This window comes from Apiospora aurea (assembly GCF_038362705.1).
Source record: "Apiospora aurea strain CBS 24483 chromosome Unknown utg000008l_segment0_segment0, whole genome shotgun sequence".
NCBI classification, from domain to species: Eukaryota; Fungi; Ascomycota; class Sordariomycetes; order Amphisphaeriales; family Apiosporaceae; genus Apiospora; species Apiospora aurea.
Window position 1 is genome coordinate 273,194 of NW_027117395.1, and position 12,690 is coordinate 285,883.

The 12,690-nt window shown below is 39.7% G+C and overlaps 1 protein-coding gene across 1 annotated transcript; it reads right to left on the minus strand.

Moving 5' to 3' along the window:
- Nucleotides 1-12,026: 12,026 nt before the first annotated feature.
- Nucleotides 12,027-12,503, minus strand: PG986_011564 (uncharacterized protein; the record flags this gene model as incomplete). The annotated part of the gene is made up of 2 exons (XM_066847786.1): nucleotides 12,027-12,334; nucleotides 12,380-12,503. The coding sequence occupies 2 exons, from the start codon at nucleotides 12,501-12,503 to the stop codon at nucleotides 12,027-12,029; spliced, it is 432 nt and encodes a 143-aa protein (XP_066694482.1).
- Between the last annotated feature and the right edge of the window lie 187 nt (nucleotides 12,504-12,690).

Below are 12,690 nucleotides of genomic sequence, written 5' to 3' on the forward strand. Positions count from 1 at the left end.
GATAAAGGTAGACAGCGACGATAACGACGATAGCCCTACCCGATAAACGTTAGCTAAACGAATCAAGGAACTTAAACAGGAAAGCGCCAACTATTAACACTATTACGTTAAGCTCGAAAAAAAACGCAACGAACTCTTAGCTAAAAACACCCCAGGATAAACACTAGATATCGACGAACTACGAGAAAAAGTACGCCTCCTCCGTACCGCCGCCAACATCATCCAGACCCCTATTGCTTCCAAAGGAGGCATAAAAATTAACACCCCAGCAGCCTTCGACGGGACAAGTAGAAATCTCCGCGGATTCCTTATCTAAGTCAAAGCCTATCAACGGTTTTATGAAAAAACGTTCTAAGACGTTACTTAGCGAGTTGTCCACGCCGCCTCGTTTCTTAAAAGCAAAGTACTCGCCTGGTTTAAACCCTACCTGGACGAACTAGTAAAGAATGACTAGCAAATTAAGCTATGCCGCGCAGAGGCACAACGAATTTTCGAAAACTACGATAGCTTCGAATAAACTCTCAAGTCACTTTTCCAAGACCCCGACAAAAAACGATAAACAAAAAGAGAATTAGAAACTCTTAAGCAAAAAAATCAGCCGCCTCCTATACCGCCGAGTTTCGACGTATTATAGCTCGACTAAACTATATTGAAACCACGAAAATCATAATATACTACCGGGGGTTAAAAAAAATGTTAAGAACGAACTTAGCCGGCTTAATACCCCTAATAATTTCCTTTCGTATATAAAGCTTATCATTAAGATCGATACTCGTATATATAAATAACGCCGCGAAAAGCAGGGCGGACAATAATGATAAACTAATTGAGTTTAAGTTAATATAGGACGACTACGTTATTATAATAGCATACCACTAAAAAAAAGCACGGCGTATAGCTATTATAGTAAACCTATAAACCTCGACGCTATTAAACACGATAAGCATAATAAGAAGCAGGGCGTTACCTGCTATAACTATTAAAAATAGGGATATTTCGCTCGAGACTATCGATCCCTAAAAAAAGACTTCCGAAGAGTCCCGGATAGACGACAAGTTAATGCTACCAGTGGTCGACTAACCCTTACAGCTATTAAAAAAAGTAGCGCTAATAGTATAATAAACGTACCCCACGGCAGCCTATCCTGGATAGCCTATTACGACGATGGTTGCCACGACCACTTAATAAATAAGGAAAGGACGAGATAGTTCCTTAAAGCCCCTAGACGGCAAGGTACTATACGCACCCTCGTAATGGTATAACGACAAACCCTTTATAATAACGGAAGCAACGAGGGCAGCAGCGAAGATGAAAACCCGAGGAATAACTTAATCCGCGACGAGCGCCGACTAGAGGATTCTAAACGGCTTATTAAACTACCTGTACTCGAACTTACCGTAAAAATAGCGAAACCCCGAGACTTAAATATCGACGGATAGCTGGCGATCCTAGGAGTTATACTTTTTAAATTACGAAAGCTGCGGTAAGTACTTATTATATACGGACTTAAATAAGAAGTAAAGGGAAATTACGTTGTCGGCGACGATCTTAGAATTTCGTTAATACATGATAATTACTTTCTATTCGCTTAGATCGGCTGTATCCACGATAATTGCACCGAGTATTTAATAAAGAAGCTCGAAGAGGAATGGTTCCCTCGAAAGATTGGTAAGCACTTAATTAGGCAACCACACCTCGACTACCTTATCGGGAAAGTTAAGATAACCATACTTGACCCCCGACGAGCTTACCTACTAATCGAAAGGACTCTACAGTAACCCCGAGAATGCCACCTAAAGAAACAAGACTAGAGGGATTACATTAACGACGAATACTTACAACACGCTTAAAAAAAGTCACGAGCCTACCGAACGCTCAAAAAAAGCGCACGATACTTCCAAGATACCCAAGACTCCCAGGTTAAAGGACCTACCATAATAACAGAATCCCAGACACCGCCACCACCGTACGACCACGAGACGCCGTACGCACAGATCCGTCGCCACCAACGAATAGCCGACGAACGAAACCTACTATAACGGTCAGGAAACGACCTCCGCCGGTTATAAAGGGACGACACCCGACGGGACACGATAGATCCCTGTGTTTAACAACGGATAACCAGGACATCCACGACCACATCGTACTGATGGTCGAAATTAAAGGAATTATTATCCGAGCGCTGCTAGATAGCGGAGCGTAAAGTAATTATATTTTACTACGAATCGTTAATAGCTTAACCTTAAAATAATAGGAAAAGGACGCCCTATACCGACTTAGGACCGTTAATAGAGGATTTATAACGTATAACGGTAAAAACGTACGAAGGGAAATCGCGAACTTTTCAGTTAATATCGAAGGACGTTATAAACGAATTACGTATAACATTACGGACGTCGCAGGATACGATATAATTTTAAGGATACCCTAATTACGGGTAAGCAATCTTAGAGTTAATTAAAGAACAGGCTAACTTTAATAGGATACACTAGAAAGAGGTTTAATCGATGGGCAACGGTCTAAAAAGCGACCCCCAGTAAACCTAAAGTCCTTAAAGCATATGTTATTACCAAGGAGCCTAAACCGAACGTCACGACGACTATACTAAAAAAGTACCGGCAATTCGAAGCTCTCTTTAGTAAAAAATTAAAAACAGGCTTACCGCTTCACACACGATGGAATTATAAAATACCCCTTAAGAATAGAAAAAACCCCTATTCATGCCTATATATAAACTTAATTAAGAGCACGAATAAGCCTTAAAGAAATATATCACGGAAAATCTCGAGAAAAGAGTTATATAACTATCCACGTCGCCAGCAAGCTTCCCTATACTTTTCGTTCCGAAGAAAAGTAGGAACGGGAAACCTAAGTAGCGTATATATATCGACTACCGGAAGCTTAACGAAATCACTATTAAAAACCGATACCCCTTACCCTTAATTAGCGATTTGCGAAATAAGCTACTACACGCCAAAATCTTCACAGTACTTGATTTCCCTAACGTATATAACCTAATCCGTATCAAGGAAAGAGAGGAATAGAAAACCGCGTTTCGAACCAAGTACGGATATTTCGAATACTAAGCTATACTGTTTAGCTTAACCAACGTACCAGCCAGCTTTCAAGCAATAATTAACTACGTTTTACGAAAATACCTCGATAAGTTTATTATAGTATACCTCGATAACATCCTAATTTACTCCGAGGATAATAAGCAGCACCGAGAACACGTAAAATTAATACTCCGGAAACTATAGAACGCTAACCTATTAATTAACTTAAAAAAGAGCGAGTTCCACTAACGATCCGTTATATTTGTAGGATACGTAATATCCCCTAAAGAAATCCGGATAAAACCTTCCAAAATTTCAGCAGTCAGAAAATAGCCCACGCCTACAAGCGCTACAGAGGTTAAATCCTTCTTAAGACTAGCTAATTACTACCGGATATTTGTCCCCGGATTTAACAGGTTAGCGACACTTTTAACGAACCTGACGAAAAAGGACGAACCATTCCGATAGATAGAGAAGGAAAACTAAGCCTTCCACGATATTAAGGAGCGAATCTTTAGCGAACTAGTGCTTTACGTAACAAATCCTGCTAAACCTTTTAAAATCGAGACCGACGTATTAAATTATACGATCGGAGGGCAACTTAATTAACGGGACGACAACGGAAAGTCGCACCCTGTCGCATTCTTTTCGAAGAAGCTTAATAGGCTAAAACTTAATTACTAAATCCACGATAAAAAACTGATAGCTATTATTAAGGCTTACGAAGAATGGCGATATTACTTCAGCGGAACGGTAAAACCAGTTAAGGTTTACACCGACTACAAAAACCTTACAACGTTTACTACGACAAAGGAGCTAAACAAACGATAAGTATAATAGTTTGAATTCCTCTTAAAATTCAACCTTACCATTATCTACCGCAAGGGTAGCGAGAACGGTCGCGCCGACGCACTAAGCCGACGACTAGACCACTAGGAGGAGGTCCTACTTAAGACACGGACTATTTTAACCTATAACCAGGACGGTAACCTTACGCCGTTACGATAACTAAGTGCTATAAATTCCGTACAGTATAACGACGATTAGGTTTTTAAGTTTCGACAATTAAATTAAACCCCGGATCTTACTAACTATACCAGGGATCGCCTCGAAAAACGAGACAACCTCGTTTTTTACCGAAACAAAATCTATATCCCTGAGCAGTACCGTAAGAGCTTTATTAAGGAATTTTACGAGCACCCCGCGCACGAACACTAAGGAGTATTTAAAACCTGGAAACGGATTACCAGGCAATTCGACTGCGAAAACCTTAAGCTAACTATAACTAAGGTAATTAGCGAGTGCGACCTCTATAATAAGGCCAAAGCCGCCCAATATCGACCATACGGAGAAATATAGCTAATTCCACCGCTAGATAGGGCGTGGAAGATAATCGCACTTGATTTCATAGTTAAGCTGCCCTTATTAGAGGAACCCCTAACCAAGGTTAATTACGATAGTATCCTGGTAATTACGGATAAACTTACGAAGTATACCTACTTCCTATCGTATAAAGAATCCAGTAATACTAGCGACTTAGCCTATACGTTTTTACGAATAATCGTTAACTAGTATAGGCTGCTTGAGACGATTATCTCCGACCGAAACAAGCTATTCACCGCCAAGTTTTAAAAATCGCTTATGGCGCAACTCGGCGTAAAGTATAAGCTATCCACGGCCTACCACCCCTAAACGAACGGGCAGACCGAACGGATAAACTAAACCTTAGAACAGTACTTGCGCTGCTACGTTAACTATAAACAAAACAACTGGGTATAGTTATTACTTATAACACAGTTCGCCTATAATAACGCAGATAACGAAGCCACCCGCATATTACTATTTCGGGCAAACTACGGGTACGACCTAGAAATTATAAGAACACCCTTAAAAGGAGAGCTAGCACCTATCGCGACTATACAAGTCGAAAAACTAAAAGAACTATAGACAGCACTGCAGCAAAACCTCACCTTCCTCCAATAACGAATAAAGCAGTACGCCGACCTGTAACGAACGCTATCTGGGTTTCAAAGGAAACCTAGTAAAACGTACTGGGGTTTTATGTTTGGCAATACGAGAGAGTATCTGAACGTGCGATAAAAGTCCACTTTTATCGATATAATATGCAATAGCCGTAGGAATAAAGATGACTGAGGTGCGTAGACTTAAAGGTATTTATAATAGGGTCGTTAAGGCTGTTTGCCTTACTAATGGGTTAGATTGATGCTTAAATTAATTACTAAAGTAGAAAATGTTTATATGAAATACATGGGGAATATCCATCGTTATATATCCAATTTCTCCTTTATTAATTTCCCTAGATCTCGGGGATTTCGCAGCTTTCGCGAAATCCTATCGAGCTGACTTTCTGGCTCTTATCGCGATCCCGAGAGTCGTTGCGCGTATCTTATTTCCACGTGACTAGTGTTATTCTGCTGTAGCTTATTCTTCCCTAGCTGTTTAGTTCGTGCTGTTCAACTCGTGCTGTCTAACTCGTGCTGTCCAGTTCGTGCTGTCTAATTCGTGCTGTTTAATTCGTAGTATTAGTTATCGTCGTAGTTGGCCTTGCTGACTAGTAGGGTCGTGATAACTGGTGGGGTTTCGTTAACTGGTGGGGCTTCGGATTACGCTGGGTCTTTGTGCAAAGGTTTCGGGGTATCGTAGGGCCGTACCGTAGGGTGGGTTCTGGGCCGCATGGCTGGGCCAGGTCGTAACACGACCGAACCAAGTTAAAGGGACCAACCTTAGAAAAAAGAGGAAAAGTTTACCTCCTGCGACGAAACATTAAAACTAAGCGACCAAGCGAAAAACTAGACTTCAAGAAGATCGGACCATTCAAAATTATAGAAGTTATTTTAAAAACTAACTATCGACTATCGCTACCTAAAATAATGCGGATACACCCTATATTTCATATTTTATTATTCGAACTAACCCCCGAAAATACGAAAATCGACACACAGCTAGAAACCGAAACAGATCAGCACGAGTACGAAATCGAGAAGATTCTCGGTAAAAAAAAGATCGGACAAGGATTTTAATACTTCGTCTAATAAAAGAGTTACCCACCCGAAGATAACACCTAGGAACCTAAGAAACACTTAGCGAATACCGCTAAAGAGCTGCGGACGTTTAAGCAGCAACCTCCGGCATCGGCTCGAAAGAAAAATCGGTCGCGGTCCAGTCGATAACGCCGAAACTACCCTAACCTTGAACGAACAGAGCAGCCTCAAACTCCTGGCGCTCCTGCTCCTCCAGTTCGTTTAGAGAACGAAGGCCGCGTTGCACCAGCTTCACACCTTAGGTGCGAGCCATCTCCTTTTGTTTCCGAAAACGAATCAAGCGGGCCACGGCTTCGTTAGTTTACCGTTACAGTTCGAGAAAGTGCGCCTCTACCGCCGATTCTTCGCGGGAAAAACGCTTATACTCCTTTTGCACCCGACGAAGGGAAAACAACGGGACCCCAATACTATTACACGCGTAATCAGCCCGAATGCATTCTTTACATTTATTAACACCTTTCATTATAATACAAAACCACCCCTTCGAGAAACAACGGCTGCAAAGCATAACGTTAAAACTAAATTTATCGAAGGCCTCGATAAGATCTACGCGACGAGCGGTAAAAGAACGAACAGACTTAGGTCGCGATTTCTTAATACGACCTAACATAATAAATATACATTATAATAAAAACAAAAAAGAAGAATTTACGAAAAATACCAACACAAACGGCAGACCCGTGGGTACTTATAGTAACTAAACTACTTTAAGGACAAAACAAAACAAGAGGGAGGGAATAGTGTTACGACCTGGCCCAACCATGCGGCCCAGGACCCACCTTACGGCACGGCCTTATAATACCCCGAACCTCTATACAAGAAACCCAGCATAACTCTAAGCCACACCCGTTAACGGAACTCTACTAGTTAGCAAAGCCCCACTAATTATTACAACCCCACTAGTCAATAAAACCTACGACGACTAAGCTACGACGATAACTAACACTACGACAATAAGCAGCACTCGATACAGCCACTCCAGGACAGGTAGAAATAGACAAGCAGAAATAAATAGATAGGAATAAATAAACAGGAATAAGCAGATAGGAATAGATAAACAAAAGGATTACGTGGTAGTAGCTCAAGAAGAATTACTAAGTAATACTAAGTATAATTAATAGTAATCATTAAGCAACACCAAGCGTAATTAATAATAATCGCTAACCAGGCGCGATCAGTAAAAAAGGGATTAAATATATAACGATAAACGTTCCCTATATATTTTATATAGACACTCTCTACTTTAATAATCAATCTAAGCATTAATTTAACTCATTAGTAAAGCAAATAGCCTTAATAACTCTATTATGAATACCCTTAAATCTACGCACCTCAGTCATCTTTATTCCTACGGCTATTGCATATTATATCGATAAAAATAGACTTCTATCGCACGTTTAAATACTCTCTCGTATTGCTAAGCATAAACCCCAAGTACGTTTTACTAGGTTTCCTTTGGAACCCAGATAGCGTTCGTTACAGTAAGTAAAAAGTTTTCCCTTAAAGCCTTTTAAGGTCCTATCTATTTAATAATGTTTTTTATTTCCTTAACCGTTATTTCTATCTCGATAGAGGTAAGGCTAAAGGCGTAATTCGGTACGGTATTTAAATTCGTAAAGTCGGTTTCTAGGTTAAAAAAAAAACCTTTTCGAAAAAAACGTAGCTTTCTCGTCGTAGCTTCGCGCTTTAATAATAACTCTTTCACTACGTCGTAATTCTAGGATTCCCGCTATTTATAATAGCGTTTAGTTCCGTAATCGAGCCTATTATTTAAACGATTAAAGTATTTTAAAATCGTAGGAGGTAACGGCGATTACGTAGCGCCAGCTTTTCGTTTTCGCTTTTTAAACGATTTACTCTAAATCCGTTTTCGACTCGGTATATTAATTTTAAATATATTACGAGGGTACCGCGAAATAAACTCGGTATCGTTATTTCGTTATAGTCTACGTTTTTTAAACTTCCGGTAACTATTAAGGCGTACTTTTATTAATATAAAGGGTTTTTTTTAAGGCTATTATATCGGTAATTTTTTATAGGTCGCTTATAAAATTATCGATAGCTTAATTTAGTTTTTCTAAGTTTATTAACTCGGCGATATCGATTAAACGTACTCCGGTTTCCGTTTATACTAGCCCTTTATTTAATATCGTTTAGTTTTATTTTTTTATTTTCGTTTTACTACCTCGTAACGAATTAACTTTTAATTCGACGCGGATAACCTACGTTTTATAGTCGAAACCTTTTAAGCTAAGGTCTCTTTTATATAAAATTATCGTTCTTCGTATTACTTAAATTAAATTTAACGTAAAATCTCTTTATTCGTGGCGTCGTTTCGTAATTTTTTTATATAGCGTAGTTAGCTTTAAATTTTATTAGTCCGTAAAAGTAAAAAAGTTATTTACTCCGTACGATTTTTTACTATATACGTTTTAAAACGGGTAGTATATATTAAAGTTTCCGACGAGCAAGTATCGCCCGGGGTACGAGGTCGTATCGAAATTACTTAAAGGGCTTCGTTACCGAAAAGTTTTTTAAATTAGCGAATATATAAACTATACGGTAAAGCGGCCACTTTTTCCCTCGGTATCGTAACGGCAGCTTAATCGGAGCCTGCTTTAATTTTTAATTTAATAATATCAAAGCGTTTATATATATAAATAACCGCTCGGCCCTCGCCGTAAATTACTTAATACTTAATTATTTTTAAGTAATACGCGATTTACGTACGGGGGTTTGTTTATATTTTTTATAGTATTAATATATCGTACTCTTTTTAATTAATTAAAATAAGTACCATTATTATTTTTAATATTGCGACGTTTTAATATATTATTCGTAAATTTATAATTATAAAATTATAATAGTATTTTACGCTAATAAAAAAGCGACGATACCGCGCCGGCTTTACGAGCGTATTTTTTTACTTTAGCTGTTCGTTATTGAATCGAATCGCGGGCGGCCTTTTTTCCGCGAAATTACTATATATTTTTTTTATTATTAATAAAAAGCGTTATCGATAATAATAAACGCTTTGTTTTTACCGAGCTGTCGCCGGTGCTACGGATTTTAAATTAATGAAACCGGTAGGTATAAACTTTTCTTACGCGTTTTCTCTATTAAATCGTTACGGGGCAGCCGCGATTTTATATCGTATATTCCCTGCCGTAATTAACGTAACGTTTTCTGTTTCGTAGTCCTTTTTAAGAGTACTTTTAATTTCCCTTAGGGTGTATTACTATAAAATAGTAGCTATATGTAACGAACGCTATCTGGGTTCCAAAGGAAACCTAGTAAGACGTACTGGGGTTTATGTTTAGCAATACGAGAGAGTATTTGAACGTGCGATAGAAGTCTACTCTTATCGATACAATATGTAATAGCCGTAGGAATAAAAGGTGATTGAGGTGCGTAGACTTGAGGGGATTCACAATAGAGTCGTTAAGGCTGTTTGCCTCACTAATGGGTTAGATTAATGCTTAAATTAATTACTAAAGTAGAGAGTGTCTATTTAAAATATATGGGGAGCGTCCATCGTTATATATCCAATCTCTCTTTTACTGATTCCTTTAGGTCTTATTGGATATCCGCGATCCAACATATCTTATCCTGGTTCGTACTGGATATCCGCGATCTAATATATCCCTATTTTATTTTCACGTAACCAGTGTTATCCTGCTGTCCTTCCCTAGCTGTCCAGTCCGTGCTATCCAACTCGTACTGTCCAACTCGTACTGTCCTAGGGTGGCTGCGTCGGGTGCTGCCTGTCGTCGTTAGTGTTGGTCATCGTCGTAGCTTAATCGTCGCAGGTCCCTGTTAACTAGTAGGGTCGCGATGACTAGTAGGGCTTTGCTGACTGGTGGGGCTTCGCTGACTGGTGTGGCTTGGAATGTTGCTGGGTCTTTGTGCAGGGTTTCGGGGTATCGTAGGGCCGTGCCGTAGGGTGGGTTCTGGGCCGCATGGTTGGGCCAGGTCGTAACACTATATCGCTACTGTTTTCGATAATATTTAGCTATGTAACCGTAATTATAATAACGGTAATACTATTAAATGCGAAGGCTGGCGTTATATAGTTCGTAATTAAAAATTTCGGAATTTTATATTAAACCGTTATTATATAAATCCTTCGTAGTTTAAACGAAGTTCGTATATAAAATAAAGGAAGCGTAGCGTATTTCGAGATTCTTTAATAAGCTACGTTTATATTTCGAAATTTTTCTCGGGTTATATTTATTTACAAGTAAATTACGTAGTAACGCAGCTTTATTATAAGTATTCCGTAATTTTTTTATTAAAACCTTTTTCGTAATAACTACGAGTTTTTTATAAATAAACTACGCGTTAATTCCGAAAGCGTTTAAAACTTATCTATTATTTTTTATATATTTTTTCGCTTCGTTTTTAAAAATAAAAACGATATCGCCGCTAAATAGTTTTCTCGCTGCGATAGTTTCGTTATACCTAATTACCGTATTAACGTTTTATACGATATTTACTAGCTTTTTTTTTTAAATATCGTTAAATTAATTTACGTTTTTAATTATTACTTCGCGGTTTCGGCGGATTAAAACGATAATTTTTAGTTATTAAGCAATAAAATCGCTATTACGCGGCGTAAATATAATTTAAACTTAAAATTTAATTTATATAACTTTAAAATTTTACGTAGTTTAAGCGATAGTTTCTCCGATTATTTTTCGTAATTCCCCGCGGATTACCGGCGCGTTATTATCGTTATCGAAATACGGTCGTAATTTAGTCGTTTCGGTACGAAATTCCCTAATTATTTAAAAAATTTCTTTACGTTTATTATTAAAGGCTATTAAATTAGCAATTAGTTTTTTTAAATACTTTAATCTTTCTTCGATACCTCTTTTCGAGCTATTTTCGCATTTAAAACGCGTTTAAAGCGTTTAAAATCTTTAATTATACGCCGCGATATTACTTCGCGGGTAGTGCTAGCTTTACGCGAGTTCGGCGCGACCGGTATTAATAACTATCGGATTATTCATCGGATTATTTATACCGTAGCGCTTTAACTACGTTCTCTTAATAAAGGTTCGGTTAAATTAATTCGACCTCGTAGATTTAAATAATAAGGTTTATTTTCGATTATTCGATAATTCGACCAAGTTATCAATAATTTCTCCGTTTATTGAAAGGTTAATATGTTGCTTGCCGCGTGAGTCATTGTCAGTGGTTTCTGAATTTAAGAAGCTTAAGAAGGTGCCAACTCCCGTTCCGTCCTTACCCAAGGTACACATTGCATTCGATACCGACCTCCATCTGGAGCAAGTAAACACGCCCGTCACATATTCTTGACCCATCCACAACCCTAGCACAGATTCTTACGCAACACAGGTGTGCGCCATCCAACCGCTACCTATCGTTCGATATGTGAATGGAATGGGGTGCAAAGGCAACTCGGATGGAGATAAATTAGGATACCACTTGCCTTGTGGCTCATTGCTTCTGTCGTTTGAATTTAGAATGCGGAAGAAAGACTCGGCGCATTTCGTTTCAAATTACATATGCCATTTAATCATCAATCGCCGCGTCCTTTACATGCACACGAAACAGATGTGTTTTTGCATCATCATGATACACCCGGCCTGTTGAAATATGCGCTAGGTCGGCCTGCTGAAGCCAAATCAACAAATTCACATCAGCTCGCTCTGGCCCTCCACGACGACCGAGATCTCACAGCGATAAGCAACTCTAACCAAGATGACGCCAGACATACAGACCGATTCCAACCAGCCCGCGCCGAGATAAGAGCATGTGCTTCACATCCGTCGTGGGCGCGAGGTCACTTTTTAGCCCAACCTCATCATATCCTACTGCGACAGCCGTAAGACCCCAGTGGAGCTCAACAGTATTCCGCCATTGCTATCTCACGCATGATGCCTCACGGAGAGGCGGATACAATCAGAAGTGGGCCTAATATGGTAAGGATCACGATATTGCGGGCATGAACCCCCAACTTCGTCCCCTTCGGGTGGTCATACAGCACTTTCGTGTCGGCAATGCCCGCCCAGGTCCAGCAGAGTAGGAAGATGCCCAACGATCTCCTCTCACCCAGTAGCGACATGGTCCAGACAAAGATCCCGGCCCCGAGGTTTCTTCCGGCCGCGGCGGGCATGAGGACCCACGTCTCCGGATGCGCAGTGCCAAGTCCATAAATATCTGCCACTTCAAGAACATCAATGAACAGGACTTTATGAATATGCAGAGATTTTATTCAAGGGTGTCAAAACCTACGTTTGGGGACGCTGATAAAGGTGCCAAGAACGCCGGAGAATATCAGGAGCGAGCCGACGATCATGCACGCCCCATCCAGCAAGACCAAGTAAGGGGCGTGGTATGCGTTGGAGTCAGCAGTCATTTTGTTTGTCGTAAGTAGTCGTCGTGGAAAGCAGGTTGAGTTACTACTGCAGCCTGGCGGAAGAACTGAGCGTGAGAGGGGGCATGCTCCTTATGGATATCTCGTACTGCTTATCCCAATTCTCGGACATTTCACATTTCGGAGTTACCATGTTACACGCGGCGCATTTCAATTGTCCGGGCTCAAG